Raw genomic sequence first — 25370 nt, forward strand, 5'->3', positions numbered from 1 at the left:
CTCTGTTTCTTATTAAAAAAAAAAAAAAAAAAAAAGCAAACAAACTACAATCCAAAAAATCCAAGATAACTACCAAGCCACAATCTAAAATAATAAACTTTAAAAAAAAAATAGTCCAAATTTTTAATTCTAAACCCAGATAGTAAAAAAAAATAAAATTTAAATCCAATCTAACGGTCATAAAATACGAATCTTAGAAAAACAACCTTTATACACTAGATCTCCACGTTTTAAACAAAACTAGTTCAAATCTCTAATTTTTCATGCATACATCTAAACAAAATATTAGATCTATGGATATTCAAGCCACAATCTCATATATTGAAGAAAATAAAATTACCTACGGTTGATGACGACACGGAGGACGACTAACGACTAATAGTAGATGACAATTGATGGTGGGTTGGGCAGAGAGGAAAAAAGAAAAGTATTAGAGAAGAGGAAGGAACTGATCAGAGAAGGAAGGGTTGGGGTTTTTGGGACCTCTAACTCGTGTATCCGGTACACGAGTTAAGAAATCGTGAATCGGTCCACAATTACGTGGGCAATGTTGCATGCCAGTTATGTGACAATCATATGACATGTTAACGTCAAGTCAGTAACTGCTTCACGTGATGTGGAAGGAAGTCGTGGACCTCGTCTACGATTTGGGTTAAATCGTGAACCAAGTACATGGTTTATTTGTAATCGTATATCGGGTTCACGATTTCACTACCCTATTTTTTACACTTTCTTCGGTTGAATTATATTTTTGTCGATAATTATTAAAAAACGTTAATTTTTTTTTGGAAAAATGTCCATTATTTTTCAGGAAGGGGGTATGTTTAATTAAGGAGCTATGGGAAAACTTATTTAAGAGGACAGAAGGGGAAAAACAACTCGAGCTAATGAATTCGAAGAGACCCACAAGATTTTGAAAGAATACCCGTTTACGTGAAATACGTTAAATTTGTAATCCTATATATCATCTTCAATCTTCAAAGCGTTTGCAGTTGCTTCAAGAACTCTCTAGACTTACTGGGAATTTGCAAGGAAAAGGATGAGATCCAACATCGTTACCGAGGTAAACTTTTGAATTAGTATTTTTTCCCCTAATGTAATCTTCAATTTGGCCTGATTTTGTCCAGAGCTTTGAATTTCTGTTCAAGAATTCGAACCTGTAAAGCCAAACTAACACAATATGAAGTTTGTTTTGTTGCTATAAGAGTTGGAGGAAAATAACTCTTCTGGGGTTCTGAAAAGTTGGTGCTTAATTGATTGTTTTTCTTTAAAGATGAGCGTAATTAACTGGGAAGTTCTTAAATGCCGTCGTAGTTTGATTTATTAAGTGTTTGATGCACTCCCAAAACTGTACATATAAGGAAATGACTTTATGCCTTGAGAGATCCAAACGTTGATAACTGATGCCAATGTCAAGCAGCTGAGTTACAGCTATCTCAGCTGGAAAAATGCAGAAGTACACAAACCTCAAGTAAGAATTAGGACTAAGTCAAAATCTTGATGTAATTTCCTCCCTCTCAAAGTGAACCTTTGTCCTTTTAGGTGAAGTTTGAAAATGGCCCAACCATCATGTTTATGTTCTTTTGAAGCTGCTTCAACTGGAAGGCCTTTTCCTTTCCATTCTTTTCTCCGGTCGTCCAGTGAGGTGTTATAGAGTAGGGAAAAGCCCCACTTCCATTTGTTACGGTTGTTGGAATTGTGTTTGGAGAGTAACGTTATTGCCAATCTTGCTATTTAGTAAATAATACATATGGACTGTGACGATGGCTACGAGAGTTTCAGGCAGTTGAAACCTATTTTTAGCGTTAGTTTCAAATCGTTCTGGCGAGTCTATAGGGTTGCAACCTGAAGTAAAACCCAATCTCTATCACTGCACTTTTTTTTTTTTTTTTTTTGAGTTCCTTGCATTGTATAGTTTCTGATGGCAACCTCAAATATCAATTAAATCCAGTCTCCCACTGCAAGCTTCAGGAAATAAACAGATCAAAAAAGGAAAATGTAAACTGACTGTATGCTTCAAGGGATTCTCCTCGACATAATGTTTATTTTATTCATGGAATACTGGTATGTAAGCTAGTTGACCCGTAACCTTAAGCATGGTCTTACTGGCTTATCCACATTCATGATAATAGTGAGAAAATTTTTTTTTTAATAATTAATGCCAGAGGCAAACAACTAGTTTATACTCTATTGTGTATACTAGCTGAATTATAATTATCCAAGAAAATTAATTAAATAGACTTCTAATGATATTTAAAACTAAGTCATAAGCTTGATAGTATCATCATTATGTTTTTCCTAGTATAGCAGAAAAGAGAATAAAAAAGACCACCTCAATTTTTGTTTTGGTGGCTGATAGGTAGGAGTGCCGACAAGGGTGGGACAATGGTGGGAAGGCATTCCATTCTTTACTTCAGCTATTATGCTCATCTGTGGAACCATTTACTTGATGTGTCTCTTGGTTGGATATGACTCATTTGTCGAAATATGTTTCTTACCTGCGGCAATCCTATCACATTTTCAAGGTACATTCCTCCTTTTCTCAGGTTGTAGTGGTTGCCTTTCGTATCATTGAATCTATTATTCACTCTCTCTTAAATCCCTTTTTATAGTGATTTTTTTAATGCTCTGGAAATGGTTTTAGGGTGCTAGAATTTAACCAATGCTCAATTTGAGATTCTTAGGATTCTGACATCATTTCAAGTGACCACAATTAAGGACCTGGGGCCTTGTAGTAAACGTTAAACAAGTATATTGGAACTGCCTTTAAACAAATCTATCTTGTTTCTGTAACTGAATTAGATTTTGTAATGTTAACTCTAGTTTAGGGTGCCCATGCCACCATGTTATGTTGGAATTTATGATGGACAACTATCTTGAACCAGCCAATACCTATGATCATTCTTTCAAGCAATATGTAGAGCAGTCTCCTACTTAATTGAGCACATTTGTTTAAAAATTTTGTGTTCTATAGTTTTTAAATGAAGGTCAATTTCTCTTCATGTTCAGTTGGAGTACTGTCTCAGGGTATGGAAATAGAAGGAATTAAATTACTTGTACCCTGAACTGATACTTGGTATCATAATTTATACTCATAATTCACTTTGCAATGGGACCTATGTTTCTTAGTTTATAATTTCTGATTGTTATGATTACACGGCAGTATACACTCATTCATAAGATTTTTTCTTTTTACTTTGCTAGTTGGTTATTGTTGAAGTCGGCCAATTCTTCTCATGGATCTTAATGCTATTTGGTTCTGCCATGCAGTTTACAGGATTTTTACGTCCATTCTTTTTCATGGCTCACTACTTCATGTTTTATTCAACATGTTGGCTTTAGTGCCTTTGGGTTCTGAACTAGAGAGAATCATGGGATCAATCCGCATGCTCTACCTGACAATTCTCCTAGCCATAAGCAATGCTATTATTCATCTTTCCATCGCAGTTGTCATGGCTCATAACCCCTTTCATCATTATGACAACTTTATGAATGAGTGTGCCATAGGATTCTCTGGAATTTTGTTTTCATTGATTGTTATAGAGACAAGTTTGAGTGGTATTCAATCCAGGAGGTAAGTCTTTTTAATCAATGACTCATAGTGCATGATATTTAGTCTTTGCTTTGTTTTTTGAACATTGATACAAAAAAAATATAGTTCTCTGATGTCCAAAGGCATCATGTTAAATGAAACTCTAGATTAGATAGCAAGGAGAACTTTCCTTTGGGCCTCAAAATTGGATTATTTTCTTTGCTCTATTAGATAACCCATTTTTCTTATGAGTCTTACACGTACAACATTTGGAGGATAATTCTTTTATATAGACATGTTTTGATAATAATAATACCATTGTATATGGTGGTTTCCATTATTGATTAGTGCATTTAGGTTAACTAACACACTTTTCTTTTCCCTGCCCTTTCTTTTGCAGTGTTTTTGGCCTCTTTAGTGTTCCTGCTCAATGGTAATTTTAATATTTATTAATATGCTTAAATATTAAAATATGCTAAATGGTAACTAATTTAAACTATTATGTGTATCCACGTTAATAATTGGTTGAAGACCTCTGACCTGGTTTAGGTATGTGTGGATTTTGTTGGTGGTGTTCCAGCTTCTAATGACAAACGTCTCATTTCTAGGGCACCTATGTGGCATAATGACTGGATTTGCATGTCAGTTTTTCTTATCTGTGCTTATCTCTTAGGCTAAATTTTCCATATTATATCGTGGAATTAAAGGTGCTGATTCTCTTATGCCAACATTGCAGATATTTATGGGCTATTAAATTTTCTTTTACCTGGAACGTCCTTTTATTCTGCTATGGAGTCCTCCTCTTTGCTTGTAAGTATTTTGTTGCCATGGCAATGGATGGTAAATGAGATTATTACTGTAAATGTAGCCTAGACCAAAGAAACTTTGTACCTTTACTAGTTTCTCCGTTGGCCAATCTCTGATAGCCTGAACACTGGTAGGGGTTGACATAGATGTCCTTGCCACTTGCAATAAAACCAAGAAGAAGATCCGAAACCTTGAAGATACATTTTATAAGATTAACATATACTTTGTGATCTTTGAGTTTAGTAATATCGTTAAAATAAAGAATGACAGAGAGTTTGAGAAAAGATTCTAGAACCTGGTTTATTACTATGGTGAAAGTGTCTTTGGCGGATGGTCCAAACGGTATAAACAGCCATATGAATAGTCCCTTATTAGTCTTTCGCAACACTTTGCCATTTATTTTGCAACAAACTTCAGAAAATGGTTTGCCAATTGGGATGCATCTGTGGGGGATAAAGTATTCTCCACAGTAAAAAGTTCTTCCATCAGGTTCAGTGTGACTTCCCTTTGTGGGGCGGGGAGCTTTGAACCTCCAACCTCGAGGGAGGAGTTCAACTGTTCAAGGCTTCAAGCTATGTTCATGACCACAAGTCTAATTATCTCACCAAAAGTCTGACAATATGGTTGAATCTTTAAGACTAGGGCCAACATGCAAGTTTAGTTGACTTAGTTGATGTGAAAGAATCTCGTCACAAGTCTAGCAGAGTAAGTATTCAAGTAACAGTTTTGAAGAGAAAGAAGCCTTACAACCTATCAGGATTGGAGAGTAGAATAATGATGTTGAGTGGTCTGTGATATTGAACACTTCATGCTTCCTTTGGGCATCACCCCATCTCCCTCAAAATCTTGTCCTAACTTGTTTTAACTTTTGATTTTTTTCTGGTTTCTTTTCCTTTGTTAGTTGGCCTTGGTCTTTTGCACGGCATTGCTTTGTCCTTTCATTTTTTCTTATGGGAGTGATTTCTTATCACAAAATAAAAAAAGTTATAAAAAAATTCAGGATCATTATCTAGGTCTTTTCTTTAGAACTTAAAACTCTATATTTTTAATAGTTGTATCTGATGAAAATAAAAGAAGAAAAGAACACACAATGTTTTACGTGGAAAACCTTAGAACAGGGAGAAAAAACCACGATACAAAACACTTTTTATTATTTTCTAATAATACATACAAGAGAGTGCACAAATATAAATAGACTGGTCGGAAACCCTAATACAACTTAGGATGAAGATAAATTACTAAAATGTCCTTAGGGTTAAACGGTGAAGCCCTCTATTTTCAACACCCCCCTCAAGTTAGGGCATAGATATCAATAAGACCCAACTTGCTAACACAAAAATCAAATCTTTACCTGAGTAATCCTTTTGTGAGAATATCTGCGATCTGTTGAGCAGAAGAAATGTATGGAATACAGATACTGCCACCGTTCAGTTTTTCTTTGATGAATTGTCTATCTATTTCCATGTGTTTTGTCCTATCATGTTGAATTGGATTGTTTGCTATGCTTATCGCTGCTTTGTTGTCACAATAGAGCTTCATTGGACAATCACTATCTTGATGGAGATCTGACAAAACTTTCTTCAACCAGATTTCTTCACGTATTCTGCTTCAGTGCTGCTTCTAGCAATCACCCCTTGTTTCTTACTTCTCCAAGTAACAAGATTACCCCACACAAAGGTACAGTACCCGACGTCAACTTTCTGTCTATAACAGAGCCGACCCAATCAGGGTCAGTATAAGCTTCAATACATCTGTTGTCGCTCTTTCTGAATATCAGACCCTTACAAGGAGTAGTTTTCAAGTATCTCAAGATTCTGTTTCACAGCCTTCATGTGCTCCACGTAAGGTGCTTGCATAAATTGACTCACCACATTGATAGCATAGGATATATCCGGTCTAGTATGGGATAAGTAGATCAATTTTCCTACTAGACGTTAGTATCTTTCTTCATTGACAGGAACTTTGTCAACAAAATCATTAAGCTTTGTGTTAAATTCCACTGGAGTATCCACGGGCTTACATCTAGTCATACTTGTTTCTTTCTTTTATTTGATCTAGTGTATATTTTCGTTGAGAAACTGAAATCCCTTCTATTGACCGTGCTACTTTCATTCCTAGAAAACACCTTAATCTCCCAAGGTCTTTAATCTCAAACTCCTCAGCCGTTTTCTTTTTAAGCCTGATAATTTCAGTGGCATCATCCTCTGACAAAACAATATCATCCCCATACACAATAAGAACAACAATATTCCCTGATACCGACCTTTTTATGAATAGACTAGAGTGCCCTTGAGCATAACCTTGGGACTTAACAAAGGTAGTGAATCTATCAAACCACACTCTTGGAGATTTTTTCAATTCGTACAGGGACTTTCTTAGTTTACACTCCCGGTGATCAAACTGAGCCTTAAAACCTGGAGGGGGACTCATGTAGACTTCTTCTTCTAACTCACGATTAAGGAATGCATTTTTCACATCGATCTGATGGACTGGCTAGTCTTTGTTTACGACCACTGACAGAAGAATACGGACGGTATTTAGCTTTGCTACAGGAGAAAAAGTCTCTGAGTAGTCTATCCCAAAGGTTTGAGTAAACCCTTTAGCAACCAACCTAGCCTTGTACCTGTCAAGAGTTCCATCAGACTTATACTTTATAGTGAACACTCACTTGCATCCAACTGTCTTATGCCCTTTAGGAAGAGAAACACGATCCCAAGTATTATTTTTCTCAAGAGCTCTCATTTCCTCCATAATCGCAGCTTTCCACTCAAGAATCTCCATTGCCACATGTATACTGTTTGGTATTGTTATCGTATCCAGGCTTGTAGTAAGTGCCTTGAACTTAGGGGACAAATTACAGTAAGACAAATAACTATGCATAGGATACTTAGTGCAAGATCTAGTACCTTTCCTCAGAGTAATGGGAAGATCAAGAGAGGCATTATGACTCTTTATTCTATCTGACCTTTCATCAATAACCCCACATCCATCCTCCTGCTATAGAGTTTCTACCTCTGGTACTTTTTCCACTCACTCTTCCTCACCGACCACAATATCACTTTCTGGGGTTGTTTCCTTAGACTTGTCACTTTCAGCTGCATCGGCTCACACATGGTCTCCTTGGTACAAGCGTCGGTATTGTCAAAGACTTCTACATTCTCACCTCATTACACATATCATTCTTAGCACAAACATCAATATCATTAGAGACAAGGGTACGAGTACCTTGAGCTGATGTTGGATCTGGCTCATGGACTGAAACCAGAGAAACAACAACAGGTGGCACCATTTCCTTCCTGAGATTCTTCCTGTAGTATGTTATCAACGAGACTTGTTTGGTAGGTAGGACAATATCGTTAATGCTCAGAATAGGTTCAGGGAGTGACTTGAATGACTCTAATGAAATAGAAGAGTTGGACCAATTAGTTCTTCACTAGAGCTTTCCCCCCCTGAAGATGACTAACGGGAAAGAAGGGTTGATCCTCAAGAAAGGTAACATCCATCAAAACGAAATACATTCGGGATGATGGGTGGTAACACTTATATCCACGTTGATGAAGGGGATATCCGACAAAGACACATTTTTGGGTATGGGGAGTAAATGTAGTGCGATTAGGACCATGAGTATGGATGAAGACAACACACCCAAACACAAGGAGAAGAATATCAGGAATAAAACGTGTGGTTTGATACGACTCTTTGAAACACTCGAGGAGTGTAAAATTGTAGAACTCGTGAAGGCATGCGATTAATCAAATGCACTGCAGTTAAGACAACATCACCCCCACAAGTAAGACGAAAGGGAGGTAGACAACATGAGGGAACGAGCAACCTCAACGAGGTGGCAGTTTTTCCGTTCAGTGATCCCCTTTTGTTGTGGAGTGTAAGCACGAGAGCTTTGATGAACAATTCCTTTAGATGCCAAAAATTCACGAAAGGTATTGTTAAAGAACTCCCGCCCGTTGTCACTATGAAGGATGACAACCTTTGTGTTAAACTGAGTTTCCATAGTGGTATAAAACTGTTGGAACACCGATGACACCTCAAACTTATCGGTAAGAAGAAAAACCCAAGTAGGACGAGTGTGATCGTCAATAAAGGTCACAAATCAACGTTTGCCAGTAGAGGTGGTGATGGGTGAAGGACCAATGAATGGTTTGGATGGTTTATAAGGTTGAGATTGAAATGAGACTCGATGTTGTTTAGCACGAATACACACATCACAATTCAAGGAGGAAACATCAACATTATGAAACAACATCGAATTGAAATGAGACTCGATGTTGTAATTTTACTGATAGACAATAAATTGTAGGATATTTTTGGGGCATGTTGATCTTGCAAGGTCAAACCCTTAAATGGGGAGAGATGACCTTTTCCTGCAATAGGAGCGAAGGATCCATCTGTAATCCTAATTCTTTCATTGCCAACACTCGGATAATACGAAATAAATTGATTAGATGAGCTGGTTAGGTGATCCGTAGCTCCCGATCAAGAATCCACGACTTTTTACCATTAATACTAATAAGACCAAAGGATTGAATCGTACCTGACTGGGCAATAGCATTGATACCGACAGCACCAGAATCATGCTGATTATTCACCTGAGATTGAGGCTGAGAATTACCATTTGTTGAATCACCCACAAGTGCTCGTCTCGAATTTGACTTATCATGTGACTGACGCCGTCTACTATTCGGTGGTCAACCATGCAACTTTTAACATTGATCTTTAATGTGCCATGGCTTCTTGTAGTGTTCACATACCGGAGGAGGCTTACTATTATGCTTATCACCATCAGGTTCAGATGACTTTGCATTAAACGCAGCGGAATCTGTTAGAGAAATAAGAAGGTTATTCATGGCATTGGACTTGTCTTCTTCAAGACGAACCTTTGAGCAAACCTCCATGGGGGAGGGTATCGGTCGCTGTCCCAATATCCGACCATGCACCATATCGAATTTTGAATTCAAACCAGCAAAAAAATCATAAACCCGATCTGTTTCCTCAATCTTGATAGACTGAGACCATGAGAAATAGTTTTGGCCATTCAACTTCTCCCCACTAATAAATCCTACAAAATTTTCCATTGAACCAGACAAGAAATTTGTTGTGGGTAAAGAAGGAAAGAATTTACCGGATTTTCTAAATATATCGGTAGATTGGAAGAAGGTCTGAGTGGACCGGGGTTGACTGAATATTTGTGGTTGTCCCGAGGGCTGCCTCAAGAGCTGCTATCTGTTGTTGAAGATGGGTGAACTGTTGTTGGACCTCTGTTTCGGATAGATTCATGGGGTCTGTAGTGCCCTGTTCGCCTGAAATAAAACCCATATGGTCTGTGGTGGCTGCCTATACGGGTTGCTGTCTGAGATATGGTGAAGAGGACTCTCCACCCTCAAAACTACTCCGTTGGCTACTGGTGCTGCCGCTCGACACCGTTGGGGGATAGCTACTGCCGTTTGGAGCCATCGGAACCAGACCACCAGCAATGGCGTAGCTGGTCAAAGCTTTGATTGAAGCCGACTGGTGATCGAAGACGGCTAGAGTAGTCTGAAGGCTGGGTTGCAGCTAGTTGAAGCTAGGGTTCGGCTAGGTGAAGGATTGGCTGGGATCAGCTGGAGTTGGGTTTGTTCGAAGGCATCGATGAGTGGATTTGGCTGGGCTGATGCAAATGGCTGGACCAACGCTGCCTGGAGGTAGCTCGGCCCGATCGGAATAGCAGTTGGCTGGGTTGGCGCCGTCTGAAGGCCTCTCGGCTCAACTGGGAGCGTGGCTAGCTGGATCGGCCTTGTTTGGGTGCTTCTCGGCTCGATTGAGAATGCGACTAGCTGGGCTTAACTTGACTGTTGCGCCTGCTGGAGGAGGTATGGATACGTCATCTGAAAATACCGTTCCATGGCAGCTTGTACGGCGGTGGCTATGTCAGCGGCGGTAACGCCATTGTTGCCGACTGGTGGTGATTGTGACTCACTTGATTGATCTTCATTGATGACGGCTAGGGTTTCATCGCCACGCTCTAATACCATGTTGAAAATAAAAGAAGAAATGAACACACAATGTTTTATGTGGAAAACCCTAGAACAAGGAGAAAAAAACCATGATATAGAACATTTTTAATTATTTTCTAATAATACGTACAAGAGAGGGCAAAAGTATAAATAGACTGGTAGGAAACCCTAATACAACTTAGCACGAAAATAAATTATGAAAATGTCCTTAGGGTTAAACGGTGAAGCCTTCTATTTTCAACCGTATCTATAGTCATTAAATATTCTTAAATCATATACAAGTATTAAAATTAATTAAAATTTCAGTAAATTTCTGAATCTTAGGTCCCTGGTCATCAATTAACTGTAGATACTGTTATGCATATGTTAGGCCCCTAGTTATGAAAATAGTAGAATTGTTAGTAGAATATTTGTATGGGTATTAGAAGGGGAAAATTAGTACATAGTTAGTTGATTAGGTTTTTTAGTTATAAATAGAGGAAGTAGGTTGGGAGTAAGGGTGTGAAGAATTTGGTAGTGGTTTCCTTGTGGGAAATTTGGGAGAGTAGCCTTCTCGAAAGGCTATGTAGTATATTGTAATTTCTTCATTGATATTGCAATACAATTCTATCTTTTAGTTTGCTTGTTTGTTCTTCATGTTCTTGAGTTCTCTTGTTAGGAGGTAGCATATGTTCCATTTTCATTTTTGACCTTTTTAATTTTAATTGAGGAAATGATCTATTTTTCTTTGCTTATCTTCTTTGCTGTAACAACCTTGATTTTGGTTCATAATGGTAAATTTTTTTGTAGTCTTCCTGTGTGAGGCGACATAAATTTATTTTGTGCACTGGTGGAAATCCCTCTGCTCAACTTCCAACATATTCTGGCCAAAATACCATGTCCAAGTAAATTCTTACGCTGATTATATGTATTATATTGCCCAGTTTCATATATATTCACATTTCCATCCATTTTACCTTTTCCATTTTAACAGTGGCCTCTCCTTTCCAAATGTTTGGAGAAACTTATCTTCATGGATGCCACACAGAGAGACGGTTACTGAGGTATCTTATTCTCTTAAAATGGTTAAAATTACTTTATACATGTATGATTTGGCTTTTGATGTAGAATGGGGAAGTAGATAGAACAGGGAAACATGAGTTAGCACCAATACAATACAGAATCAGGTTATTAACAAAATCATTCGAAGAGAACATGCTGAGTAGTTCATGAGTGCTAGAAAGGAACTGCATTGTGGTTAGGTTGATCATTGGCACTATTTAGTTAGGGTGATTAGTTTTTTTTTGTAATTAGTTAGGGTGATTAGTTATCTTGGCAGTTATAACTTGCTGAGTTAGTTTGTTAGGAGTTAGCAAGAGAGTGTAGATGAAGATTGAAGACAGGAGGGCAGTGCAAGCTTTTGGAGTTGCTTGTGGAAACTTCGTTGCAATTGTGAATAGATCACTAAGATCTCTCTTATTCTTTTGGATGTCATTAAGGCTCCTTTTGCTAACCTGTTGGTTTTTAGTTTTTGGTTCTTAAAAATTAAGCTTATAAACACTACTTTTACTTCCACTCATGAGTTTCTTTGTTTTGTTATCTACTTTTTAAAAATGTTTTAAACACAGTGAAGTTTTGAAAACTAAAATAAGTAGTTCTTAAAAATTTATTTTTGTTTCGGGAATTTGACTAAGGGTGTGTTTAGTTTAATTTTTCAAGTGTTTAATTTTGAAAATAAGTCATTTTGGAAAAATTGAAGTGTTTGGCAACCACTTAAAAAAAGCTTTGGTAACATTTTTAAAGTGTATCTTAAACCGTTTTTATCAAAAGAATTCAAATAAAAATGGATTTTTTGACAAATATTTTTTTCTCATTTCCAAAAGAAGAAAATTAAAAACAAAATGGTTATGAAATTAGACCTAAATATTTGGTTTATTTTCAATTTTGATGTTCTTATTGGAAAGTTGTCAACCTCTTTCTTTTGGGGTCGGGAATGTCTCTTAATGTTAATAAATACTCCATTATTGGTATTAACCTTGATAGAGAGGAAGTGAATCTTTATGCCACTAAGTTTGGTTGCAAGGTGGACAACCTTCTCTTCACCTACTTGGGCTTTCTTATCGATGGTAATCAAAGTGCCAAGGAAGCTTGGAAAAACCTAGAGGAACGGTTCAAATTGAAGGTGGATAGATGGAGAGGTATTTCCCTCTCTAAAGGTGGCAGACTGACTCTAGCTCATTCGGTTCTTAATAGTCTTCTGTGCTATTTGTTCTCACTTATGCAAGCTCTGGTTACTACTATCAATCATCATGAGAAGATCATTATTTGTTTGGAAGGGGTCCTTCCAATCCCACTACACACCTTGTAAATTGGAACTCTACCTCCCTCCCTATTGTCTACAGAGGCCTTGGGATTGGATCCCTCCATCAAAAGAACATTGCTCTCCTTATGAAATGGCTCCAGAGATTTTGCCACAAAGAGAATGCCCTTTGGAGGCGTATAATTGCTGCTATTTATGGTGTGAATGGTCTCGGGTGGTATACAGACAATCCAAAGAGGGATAGAAGTTCTAGACTTTGGGCTGGAATTCTTAAACATAAAGAGCAGTCTTTTTACTTCAAGGATTTTATCGTCAGTGATGGGAAAACTATCAGATTTTGGAAGGACAGATGGTGTGACTCTCAACCCCTCGCTCAAAAATTTCCTGACATTTTTACTTTGTCCTTGAAAAAGGATGTTGGGATTGCTGATTGTTGGTGCGCCTCTAATCAATCTTGGGATCTTGGCCTCAGAAGATATGTTTTGGATAGAGAATTGGGTGATATGATTGTTGTGGTGGAAATCTCTGAACGCTTGGATGCCCTAGAATGACCGTGATTGCCTTGAATAGAATTTAGATTCCTGGGGGAAGTTCACAACTTGAAAAACCTTTTTGAAATCACTCAGAGAAACTCTTCCCTTCCCATGGTGAGTCTCGTTTGGAGGCTCAAAATCCCCAAAAAAGTGAAGTTCTTTTGGTATCTTGCTTATAGAAGCCTAAATACTCATGGCATGCTCCAAAGGAAGCTTAAAAACTCCTCTCTTAACCCTTCTGTTTGTGCTTATGCTTGAACTGAGGAGGCCCTTGATCACATTTTCCTGCACTGTGGCTTTGCTTATAAGGGGTGGACTCTCTTATTTAGTATTTTTGGGATCGATTGCTGCCTCCCAAGCAAAATTGATGACTGGATGTTGGGTGGGCTGCACGGTAGTCCTTTCAGCGCTAGAGGGATTATTCTTTGGAGATGCGCTTTGCAGGCCCTCTTATGGTGCATTTGGAAATAAAGGAATGATTCTTTTTGGACTGTTAGTCAACATACAGCACCAATTACACTAAATTCTTTTATAATTGTAGCCTCTCCATGATTTTCGACAATTGGAAGGCTCTTATACATTAGTGTTTTTTTTTCTTTTTTTTTTTTTTGGGGGGGGGGGGGTGCCATCTCATCCCCCGCCCTTGGCTTTTGCTCCTCTTTGAATATATTCTCTGTTTCTTATTAAAAAAAAAAGATTTTCTTATTGGAAAGTTGACGTGGTACAGCCACAACAAGACAGCAGATTTCCTGGACGTGGAAGAACACTTGGTTCCGCTCAAAACCAAACAATTTCTGCTGATGATTCAGAGTTTAACCTACAGACTAGGTTATTGGATAGGAGTTCTGCAAACCGTCAGTCATCTGATGGAAGGTAATAAGATGTTGGAAAAAAGAAAATCAATTTTTACCTCTGAAATTGCCAAGTTATATCAATTAACCAACAATAGCGCTAATTTTTTTTGTTAAATTGTGAGTTTTGGTGAAGCTATTCTATGGTTAATCTGTGTATTAATCAAATCAAAAGTGTTAAAAAAAATTGGTATTATTGAAATTAGGGAGATTTTTACATTAATGGGTGGAATTAGCTGAAATTGAATAGAGGGTAGATGTTGCAACGTTTAAATATGTCTAGGGTCTAATTGGATGAAAATTGAAGTTTAGGGGTAAGTACTTTATTTTTTCTTAATATATATTTTTTTCATTTTATATTTGTCCTATGATGTATACCTCGGCCTGAGAGATGTATAATCTGAACTCTAAAAGCAAATTTAATCACAATTTGGTGACATACTTATTCACTTTACAATCCTAGACGTTGATGATGTATTGACTTTCGAAATTGGTCCAAGTGAAAATTTCGGCATGCAGTACAGTGAGCAATGAAAAATGTCCATGCTGGTATTTGAAATCTATGGAAATCTAACACTATGGAAAACTAGAGATTTATATGTCATATATGTTTACTATGGGTCTGTTTGAGAATGCTCCTTGTAAATATTTGATAGTCTTTTACTTTTTGGCATAAAACCTACTAGGTGCTTTATCCAAGAAAACTTGAAAGAAGTGCTTTAAACTCTTCAAGAAGCATTTTATAAGTGTTGATACCAAAGATGAAAATATACGTCTATACGTCGATATATTCATAAATCGAAGGGTTCGATATCGATATTAAATATCCATAGATATGTCCAACATCTTTTACTAATGCTTGTAAAACATAAAAGATGTCATCTATTTAGTCCAATATGTACAGAATATCAATAACACTATTCATAACTTAGTTTGGGAGTAAGAACAACTTAATTATTAATCTAAATAAATTTTATGAAATTCGTGATATACAGAAATATTGTTTGATATCGATATTTTTTTCGATATATCTGTAAAATTGAAATGTCAATATCGATATCGACATCGATATTTTAATCCTTGGTAGATACAAACATCCGTACTTGATTGCCATGCTTGATTTTCTCACCTCCAACATCTTATAAGGTTTTACTTGATGATTTTGTTAGGCACAATGATAGTGCAGTAGTAGATCAAGCAACCCCAATCCAAAACCAGGTTCGACTCGACTTCCTGCATAATTTGCTCTTTCCAGAGTATCTTTGGCTTAATTGTGAACTTTTTGCAGAGATCAGTTGCCTCTGATGCAGAGATTCAAAAATTAGTATCGATGGGCTTTGAAAAGGTAACTTTTTTACTCGATGTCATTGCAATAATCCATTTTTATTACATTTAAAATATTCCTGTGAAGTGTGCGACTATATTGCTAGTACTCTTTTTCCGTCCTTCTGTCCTCTAATCTTTACAATACCATATTATTAGAATAGTTCTAGAGAGGTAAGGTTTTCATACTTGAAAGGTTCGCACCGAGATTAGTAGCCTTGTCGATTATCTCTATTAGTGAAGATTTCGTGCCATACGTGCTTAGACTTGACCATGTACCTATGTACTTTTCCGCAAGATATGTACTTTTTCGTGAGACTGGGTTTGTGTAGAGACGTTGACATTTTATATAAACAGTGTTTTCAAATGCCGAGGTGTACTAAGGCGTAATGACTCTCTGGAGTGTAGGCGCAAGCCAGTAAAAGACGCAGGCTTTTTCTTTTTCTTTTTTTCTTTTTTTTTTTCTGAAGCGCACTATATATAAAAATATTATATTAAAAGGAGAAAACATGGTTGAAGTGGAAATATAGAGGAAAAAAAAGATCCCAAACACAAGAAATTTTGCATTTAAGCTTAGTAAACTTGATTTTTTAAGTTAATAAAGAAGGAAAACCCTTAATTATTACTATTTTTTTAAAATAGTGAAAAAGCCCCAAGGCCAAGACTCGGCTTTGAGCCTTGGGACTTCACAAAAGGCGTGTGCCTGAGGCGCGCCTTATTTTGCAAGGCAAGGGGCCGACTTGCGCTCTAAGCCTGGCACGTGCCCGAGAGGGCTTTTTTAAAACATTGTATATAAATTTAGTTCTCTCATTAATCAGAGATGGAAGATTCTATTCGAGAGACCATGACTAAACAAATTGCTAGTTTGATCAGAGGCTTCCGTATGCTTCTGGAAAAAATATAGATCTGTCTAGATTTTGGATGCCTTTCATTTTGCATTCACTCTTATGTATGACCTTGCCTTTCAAGCCTGCAAAACTCTTTGTTAGGCGTTTGTTAAGTTTTAATTGGATAGTCTCCAACTTCCTACTCTTGAAAGGCTATATTACAATTAACAACTCGATCAACTTCTAAAAGAATATTTTGTTTCCTAAAGTTGTGAATCCACTTGTATTCTGACACATGGTTAACATTGCTTTATACTTTTATTGAAAAAAAGAAAGGTACATGTAAAACATAGCAGTCTATGCTATTACAGTGACAACAATTGACTCGAAATATTTTGAAAACGTTTACAGACCCAAGTGGAAGTTGCACTAGCAGCAGCGGACGGGGACGTTAATATAGCAGTTGAAATTCTTATGAGCCAAAAGGTATGTTTGTCTTCCAGGACTAGCATAAATTCATGATTGGTTACTGATTTGGTGTCTGTACTCCACTCACCATGGCAACTAATGATTTTCTGCAGGATTAGTTGAAAATTGCAACCAAGTAATTCAGCTTATGCCATAGTTTTTTTTCAGTGGTCATGGGATTTTCTTCAGTTTTTCTTGGCTGTAATTTCATTTTGTGTGGTATATTTCTAGGAAACCTTTTAGGTTTAGGGGATATGTGCCTAATCTTGAAATTGTGAGTAAAACTTTATAAGTAGGAAAGGCTGATTGAAATGTAATTAGATTCATAGTTATACTGTTTTTAGGTTTTGTTTTGCCTTTGTCTTTTTCCTTAAAGGATGGTATGTTGGCTCTAAAAAGAAAATAACTTCGTACAAAGAGGAACCCTGATTCTTAGAAAGAACCTTACATCACTTAAAGACCTTTCAATAGCTCCAAATATTCTATTGTTTCTCCCACTTTTAAAGGCCCTATAAGGCTATAAGATGGCACAAGTTTAGCAAATTCTATTATTCTATTATTCCTCTTACAAAAGGGTGAGTGAAGAAAAAATCCCTCGAAATTAAACATGAAAAAGAAACAACACCGCCAAATTGCGCTTGCAAAATCATACATCAAATAAATATCATCAGGATCTTCAATCCAAGATGTTCCTTTTAAACATGGACTTGATCTTAATTTCATCTTCAAATGATGAAAAAAGGAACCAAGAAAGTCTGTGGATGGATTGATAGTCTGTTTGGAATATATTTTTAAGTGTTCAATTTAAACAATAAGTAATTTTAGAAAAAATTAGTTTTTGAAGTGTATTTTAAACTGGATTGATAAAAAATATTTAAATAAATGAGTTTTTTGAAAAAATATTTTTTTTCTTAAGTAAATCCAAACAGACCCTAAAACTTCAAAGACTAACATCCCTTCTACCGGGGTTAAAGTGGAACTCTCCCACTAGAGATAAAAAGTGATTTTCATTGTTTTCCTAATGAACAATGGACAACTAAACTCCTACAAAGGAGAAAGAGGATTCACATAAGAGAGAAAAAAGTGGTTGATATAAATGAAGAAAATAGAGTAGAGAGGTCTATCCTACCATCGTTCCAGAAGTAGGAGAAACGAGAGATAAGTAAAACTATCTTTTCAAGGGTTTCTAGAAGTAGCTTTTAATTTTGCTTATGAATATTTAAAATGTAACTAAAACGTTTTAATAGATTAAAGTTACATTTTGTACTACAAAGATTATATAGACGTAATCTTGGAAGTTCCATTATATTGTATATTAAAAATGTTAAGACTAGGTGGATACTATTTTGAAAGTCAAGGAATGGGGACTATTCTTGAAGGTACTTCTATTATTTTATTTTTAGGAATTCGCTCACGGTACGATTTGTTTGGCTTTAATATGGTTTTGATATTATTTATTGTTTTATTTTATTTCTGTATTGCGAAATAAATTAAAATTTTGAATCCTGAAAATCATTACTTAAACTTTTAAGTTCTTCATTTTCTTCGTTAGGGTTTAGGGTTTAGGGTTACCTTTGGTCTAGGCTTTGACCCCAAAGTCCACTTTGAATTGGGAACACATATTTTTTTAAAGCTGTGGGATGAAGGATGGAACCTCCAACTTCTAGGGTGGAAAGACCGTGTCAACTAGCTCACCTCTGTCAAACACATGTTTTAACCTAAGCAAAATTGTATAGGTCATTAATAAGTCAAATATTAGATATATTCAATGTATTACATTTCATTATTAGAAAATAAAATAAATGTAGTGAAATCTAATATTGTATTTGCAACTTGTATATTGTTAAAACTATATTAGTTAGGGTTGGCAAAATTCTCTGCGGGGCCCGTCCCGATCAGGGTGGGGAATCCCCGGTTTGATCGGGGATGGAGTCAAATCGGGGAATTGTTTCGGGGTCCCGTCCGGGGACGGGGCGGGGACGGGGATGGTATCCTTGCCCCGACCTCGACCCCGACCCTGATTTTATATAGTTATATTTATAATATTTTATAAATATATATTTATAATATATAAAATAACTTATTTATATGTATGTTTATAATGTATACTATAGATTTATAGTGTTGTAAGCCCAATATTGAATATATAAATTATAAATTTAAACTCAAAAGTCAAGCTCAAACTTAAAAAATTAAAAGAAAAAAATGAAAAATCTCCACGAGGATCTAATAGGGGATTCCCCGCAGGAAATTAGTAGGAGAATCCCCGCAGAGAAACGAGGAATCCCCGCCCCCGTCCCCGCCTTCAAATGACGGGGATGAGGGGAAATTTCCCCACGGGGACCCTCCCCCGTCCCGTCTCGACCCCGTTGCCAACCCTAATATTAGTTTCTTGTGCAATTAAAAAAAATCCAATTCATTTTCCTTCTTGAAAAAAAGTACCATCTGTTTAGAAATACATTTTTGTTTGAACATTTTATTAACCCGATTGTTTCTATCAAAATGTTTTTACTTCTTACATTTTTCTTAGAAAATTTCTAAATAACAAATTTGCTATATTAAACGTGATTATATTTTTATTTTCTTTTTTTCTTTTACTACATATTTCAAAGACTGACAGTTAATCAATTAAACATCATTTAAATGTTGATAGTATTGATCTATGAAGTACATACACGGATACAACTACACGATACAGATATAATTGAATACGACGATTCGTCAATTTCTAAAAAACTAAGATACGGATACGTTGAAGGATAAGTCATTTTTTATATATTATTTTAATATATATTTCTAAAAAACGAGGATACTGATACATTGAAGTTACATTTTCTCTTGCTTAAAAAAATAGGTTGTCTAGTTTTAGATTGAAAATGATTAAATGAGTTATTTGTTTTTTTTTTCTTTAAAAAAAGTAAGCGTAAAAATATATACATCAAATCGCTCATCAGATACGTATCTAAGAAGAAAGTATCGGTATATGATACATGTCTGATATTATAGATACCAATTAATTCACTACTGATTATGGATTGAATGAAAATGTAACAAATTGAATATGTCTAAAGTTAATTCAAGATAAATGTAAGATAGATTTTGGAGTTATTTTTAAACATAGGAAAAAGAGCTAACTTATTTATAAATATAGCAAAATGTTATTGTTTATCATTGACTCTAATATATATTTATCAATATTTATCATTATATAGTGACATTTTGCTATATTTAAAAATAGTTCCAGTAATTTTATCACTTAAAACAACCATCTTAGATTTTGGAATATATCAAAATCAATTTAACAAAGCAGAAGTTAAACACCTAAAAGAAATTTATTTTTTTTAATATTAATTCTCTTTTCTCTTCTTTTTCGATGGGTGGAGTTTTGTAAACATTGAAAGGGACGGAGAGAGGGAAAGACAGAGAAAAGAAAAAGAGGAAAATAAAGTTTTTCGATAGAACGTATAAACTTCAATAATGAATATGTTTCTACGTAATGAAGGAAAAGTAAAAAAGGCATCTGAGCAAATTACCCAAATTACCCCCTAAAGACTTACGGTCCTGTTTATATGCTAATCTCTAACCTAAAAGAGAAATTATAAAAGGAAATGCAAAGTGTACAAACAGCCATTTTACTATAAGAATGTAATTAAAGTTACACATAAAGAGCAGCTCAAATACCAACAAGAGAATTGTAAGTACCATAAGCTGCAAAAAGCAATCCACATATCAAAATGAAAAGATCCAAAACTTTTTGCCCCAAGCTTAGAGAAGAACCCATTAACATAAGATGAAAAATGGCAGGTAAAACAAATGAGATTAAAGCACATATAGTACTGCCAACAAGTGAGGCAAAAACACCAAAACCTGGAACAAATGAAGCCAAGATCGCCAATCCAAGCACGATGATCATCCGACTGATGTACTTAGCTGCATTCGCTCGTTTTCCTGAAAATATATTATTAACATTGTCTTCAATCTTCTCAAACCAGCTGATTTGTTTCAACTTACCCTCCACAATCTCGTTAATCGGATGCAACATTATAGGGAATGTGAAAACTAGACCCACACACAATCCGACCTGAAGCACATTTAAGATTCATGTTAGAAAATTTGCAATATTTTCTCAAACGTCATACGGATGCAAGGCAAATACAGAGAAAGACAGATCAGAATCCTAAAATCCATGCCTTTTAGAGTAGAGGAAGAGAAAAAAAACTCGAGATTTGATAGCATCAGAAAGATTCTTTTGACAACATTGCTTATGCACAATTCTGAATGTTCATTAATTTGTTTGTGAAAAAAAGGTGGTGTTAATTGTTAAATTGCAGTAGATGATTCGACTGTTGAACTGAAAGGCGCAAATGCGCGATATATTTCCATCGATCATTGACAATACCTCAAATCAAAGAAACTAATCGAGCAATGAAAAAAGAAAAATAAAAGAGATAAATTTAATCAGCAGCACATGCATAAGGACACGGACAACTACATGAAAATGACAAATTCGGCTCAACTTGCAACGGGCAACATGTGATGTGACATAATGACAAAGCATACAGCTAGCTGATGATTTATAATTTATTCCCGAGAGGAGATCTGGTCATAAGTTTAAATTAACCCTCAAAGACGTGAATGAGTACAAGAACACAAATGGGATTGATCTTGTCTAATTCTGAAACCTCATTTAGAGGAGGATATGGTGGAAAGTGAATGAAAAGTTATCTAAACGTTACCATGGAAGAATAATAAAATCTGAGAAATTATTAGCGCATCGGAAACGATTATTACCTGAACTACTTTTGTAGACCAAGTATCGGGGAGATTCAGAGTGATAATATCTCTTGTATCATCACCATAAGCCATGTATCCAGAGAATCCAAACAAAACGTACACAATGGTTATTCCTACAAGAGCCTGACCAAGAACTTTTGGGAATGCAGCCTTGTGTTTCATAGAGGACTCCAAAGCCAATGTCATGCCAAATCCTTCAAAACAGAACACTGCCATCCCTCCGGCAAATGGCAAACCTCGCAAATTTGATGTAATTGCTGTTCTTTCCTTAAATGAAATTCCACCGGCTATTGCTTTTTGTATATCTTCCTTCACCACTATTCCCATTGCTATTGCATTACAAATATCAGCAAAGATACTGAAGGGTACTAAAGCAGCAAGACTTCCAATCCATGACAACACTACTTCAACTGCTGCTATCAAAAATATATAGGATGATAATGTGATGCCATGACCTTGAAATACAGATGAAAGGTTTTGTCCAATAAATACCAGGTATGCCACCGAGCCTCCACATTGGGCGAAGAAAATGAGAAACTCCGTAAGGTATCGACCTTTGTTTCCCATGCACATGTATCCCAAATCCCCATATGTTTTTGATTCGTTGGATTGTCCTTGTGACGTTAATTTCTCCCTACACTTCACCTTACATGAGACAAGAAAATTGAACAAAACTACAGCTTCAGAAAACCCTTACATAGGGATCAAACACAATAATCCAAACATTCAAACTTATTATTAGTTAACAATGTAGTAGAAAAGCGCAGTAGAATCACCGAACAGATTCTCTCAGATTCAGAAAATTAATTAGCCAAACAGGTCAACAGTATACCTTAATGTAACCACGAAACGAGAATACTGAATTGAACTCCCAACTTCAAAATATCATTCCAAGGAATCAACAACAATAATTCAAACATTTACACATACAACAGCATTCAAACATTTCAATAGCTAACAAGGTTTAAAAGAGAAAATTAAGAAATATATATATATATATATATATATATATATATATATATATATATATATATATATATATATATATATATATATATATATATCAAATTAACACTATACCTAACCGTAATAGCTTTCCAAGGAATCAAACACAATAATTCAAACATTTAGGCATACAACAACATTCAAACGTTTACATATACAACTTCAAAAAAGCATTCCAAGGAATCAACACCAATAATTCAAACACTTACACACGCAGCAGCATTCAAACATTTCAATAGTTAAGAAGAAGAAAAATACAGCATTCCGAGGAATCGAACACAATAATAATTCAAACATTTAGGCGAACAACAACGTTCAAACTGTTCATTAGTTAATAGTGTAGAAAGAAAGCGAAGTAGAAGCACCGAAAACATTCTCTCGAATTCAGAAAAATCAAATTCACCAAACAGGCTAACACTACACCTTACCACAATCACGAAAGGCTATGGATCCAATTCCATCAACCGAACAGGTAAATCCAGTTGTATCTATGAATCTAAAAATATAAAACAATAAGAAAACGAAACGAACCAGAAGAAGCATACAATAGTAGGTGGCGACGGCGGCGAGTAAGACGCCAAAGGATCCGGCAGCATAACCGGCGATTCTGAAAGCAAAAGGCAAGCCTAGGACGCCGGTGCCGACGACGGAGACGATTATGTTTGCAAGAGCTTGAAGAGTGGAAGTGGTCGGTGGAGAAGAATTGAGCAGAGGAATCTGTAGAGTATCGGTGGGTAGCTCCATTGTTTGGGTATGGTTTCAAGATGAACGATGAAGAAGGATTTTCTACGTCTCTTCTTAAAACCTTTTATTTTAATGAAATTTATAAAATATTGTTATAGCTTTTTTTTTTTTCCCTCAAAAAAATCTGTGTGACGTTTTTCTTTGATTTGCCAGCGTTTTATAGCTCACGTGTGGGTATATATGATTGGTCTCTTTTTTTTATTTTTTTATTTTTTTCCGAAGATAGGAAAATTAAACCTCTAATTTCAAAAAACGAGAGTACGAGTTTTATATCTATTTATATTTTTTTTCTTTTTGATATTGTATGGAGTGGAGAATTAAATCTCTTACTTCGAGATTGATAGTATAAGTATTATTTTAGTTGAGGAACTATAGCCTATATTTATTTTGGTAGTTATATATGATTTTTTTTTAATAATATGTGGAGTGGAAATTAAACGTCTAACTTCGAGATCGATAGTACAAGTTTTATGTCAATTGAGTTATAATCATTTTGGCAGGTATGATTCGTCTCTTGTGGATAGTTTTTAGCCTATGGAATTTATATTGCGATGATTCATATTTTAACTTTGAGGTTAGAAGTACAAAACTATATACTAAATTCAATAATAATAATAATAATAATAATATATTCTATATCACATACTACCTCAATTAATTACTTGTCATGCTAGTAGCATTAAAGAATAATGTGAGGTCTACAAAATAAGTTAATATATCATTTGATGACATGTCAAACCATGGATGAGAGTAGTTGACAATACATTAGAAGTAGACGTTTTGTGACAAGGGGTGAAATTGTTTGGTCGTGGAATCCACAAACTTTTAGGACCAAATAGGAGGTGACAACTCTACTATACCACCTCCTACTCCTTAGGCCAAACATATCTTGGAGTTTTTCGATGAGATGTTAATTTTATGGTTTAAAAATATCATTTTGGTTCATATACTTTAGTTTTGTTCCATTTTAATCTTTCTAGTTTCAAAAGTCTAATTTAGTCTCTATACTTAAAAAAAAATCTTAAATTCAATATCTATCGCTAGTTTATTGCTAATTTTTTAAATTTTCTTTGTTATTGGTTAACATTTTCATTCTAAATTTTTGAAAACATATTCACATATGGTATTTCTTGCCTGAAACTTATTGTTATTATTTAGCCAATTTTGATAAAATTTGATTTGGTTGGACTAAATTTGGTTAATTAAAAGTACAAAAAAATAAAATCAAACAAACTATAAAATACATGAACTTGTTTTAACCTAAATTTATTTGATAACTTGGCAAATAAATTGAACTTTTAATTGAAAATCACGATTGAAGTGTATTTTCTAAAACTTAAAGACCAAATGAACTTTTAATTCCAAATCTCAAGAATGAAAATTGCATTTGCCTAAAAATTTACTTCATTACTATAATTGCAAGACAAATAAAGCTTCGTTTGATAACCATTCACTTTAAATTTTATGGTTTTTTTTTCTTTTTTTAATTTATGTGGTCTCCTCATTATTTATTTAATATGGTTTTTTACATTTTTCTAAGAAATATTTGAATTATTAGTAAATGTTGAAAAACTAAAACAAATTTTAGTAATATAAAAAAAAAATAACTTTTAAAAATTTGTTTTTGTTTTTTAAACTTGACAAAGGATTTAATGTTTCCTTAAGAATTACCAAATATTATCGTAAAGAAAATTGGAGAAAACAAACCATTTAAAAAAAAAACAAACAAAATGACTAAAAAAACCCTCATTACCTATTTTTAGATACCTCCAATTTCCATCAATGAATGGTGTCTCCAACCTAACACAAACAAGACCCGTAAATTTGAAAACACTACAACAACCATCTCCATAATGTCAACAAAACAAAACTCTTAAATGCCTCGTATAACCTTATATGGGCCACTACCCTTTTTGTCTTTATTTTCACCCAGTTATTTATTGAATTGTTGATTGATCCAACAGCTTAAATTTTTGGCAATATTTTGAACGTATAAGATAAATTTAATTATACCAATACTTCAACGGCTATCCACAATATTTGTCATTAGCGGGTTGATTTTCATTAGTTGTCGTTATTGTTGGGAATGTTCTAAAACTCACAGTTCGTGTTAAACATTCTATTTTATCAATAACAATGATTTGTTGATTTTGCATCTTATTATGAAAATCCAATAAAC

The 25370-nt window shown here is 35.1% G+C and overlaps 2 protein-coding genes across 3 annotated transcripts; one reads left to right on the plus strand and one right to left on the minus strand.

The window, feature by feature from the left end:
- Positions 1-865: 865 nt before the first annotated feature.
- On the plus strand, positions 866-17110 carry LOC120073896 (rhomboid-like protein 15). Its single transcript, XM_039026805.1, has 13 exons — positions 866-1063; positions 2360-2525; positions 3271-3574; positions 3933-3965; positions 4082-4173; positions 4269-4342; positions 11137-11231; positions 11321-11390; positions 13907-14052; positions 15200-15248; positions 15319-15375; positions 16592-16666; positions 16762-17110. Exons 1-13 carry the CDS (start codon positions 1040-1042, stop codon positions 16765-16767), a joined length of 1191 nt encoding a protein of 396 aa, XP_038882733.1. The 5' UTR covers positions 866-1039; the 3' UTR covers positions 16768-17110.
- Positions 17111-20254: 3144 nt separating this feature from the next.
- Positions 20255-23281, minus strand: LOC120074739 (amino acid transporter ANT1). 2 transcript variants are annotated; one of them, XM_039027962.1, is made up of 3 exons: positions 22979-23281; positions 21440-22087; positions 20255-20729 (listed from the first exon to the last, which is right to left on the minus strand). In XM_039027962.1, the coding sequence occupies exons 1-3, from the start codon at positions 23189-23191 to the stop codon at positions 20322-20324; spliced, it is 1269 nt and encodes a 422-aa protein (XP_038883890.1). In that variant the 5' UTR covers positions 23192-23281; the 3' UTR covers positions 20255-20321. The 2 variants fall into 2 exon arrangements, with proteins under 2 accessions (XP_038883890.1, XP_038883891.1); XM_039027963.1 differs by having other exon boundaries at positions 22993-23129.
- Between the last annotated feature and the right edge of the window lie 2089 nt (positions 23282-25370).

Source organism: Benincasa hispida, chromosome 3, assembly GCF_009727055.1.
Source record: "Benincasa hispida cultivar B227 chromosome 3, ASM972705v1, whole genome shotgun sequence".
NCBI lineage: Eukaryota > Viridiplantae > Streptophyta > Magnoliopsida > Cucurbitales > Cucurbitaceae > Benincasa > Benincasa hispida.

What these genes read in the sequence shown, in the direction of transcription:
- LOC120074739 (XM_039027962.1), bottom strand. Translation starts at nt 23,191, where the DNA reads ATGGAGCTACCCACCGATACTCTACAGATTCCTCTGCTCAATTCTTCT. An exon ending in ACTATTGTATGCTTCTTCTG is followed by an intron (nt 22,088 to 22,978) that starts GTTCGTTTCGTT and finishes GTCTCATGTAAG; the next exon opens with GTGAAGTGTAGGGAGAAATT. An exon ending in GGTCTACAAAAGTAGTTCAG is followed by an intron (nt 20,730 to 21,439) that starts GTAATAATCGTT and finishes AATGTGCTTCAG; the next exon opens with GTCGGATTGTGTGTGGGTCT.
- LOC120073896 (XM_039026805.1), top strand. Translation starts at nt 1,040, where the DNA reads ATGAGATCCAACATCGTTACCGAG. An exon ending in GATCCAACATCGTTACCGAG is followed by an intron (nt 1,064 to 2,359) that starts GTAAACTTTTGA and finishes GGTGGCTGATAG; the next exon opens with GTAGGAGTGCCGACAAGGGT. An exon ending in CATAATGACTGGATTTGCAT is followed by an intron (nt 4,174 to 4,268) that starts GTCAGTTTTTCT and finishes CCAACATTGCAG; the next exon opens with ATATTTATGGGCTATTAAAT.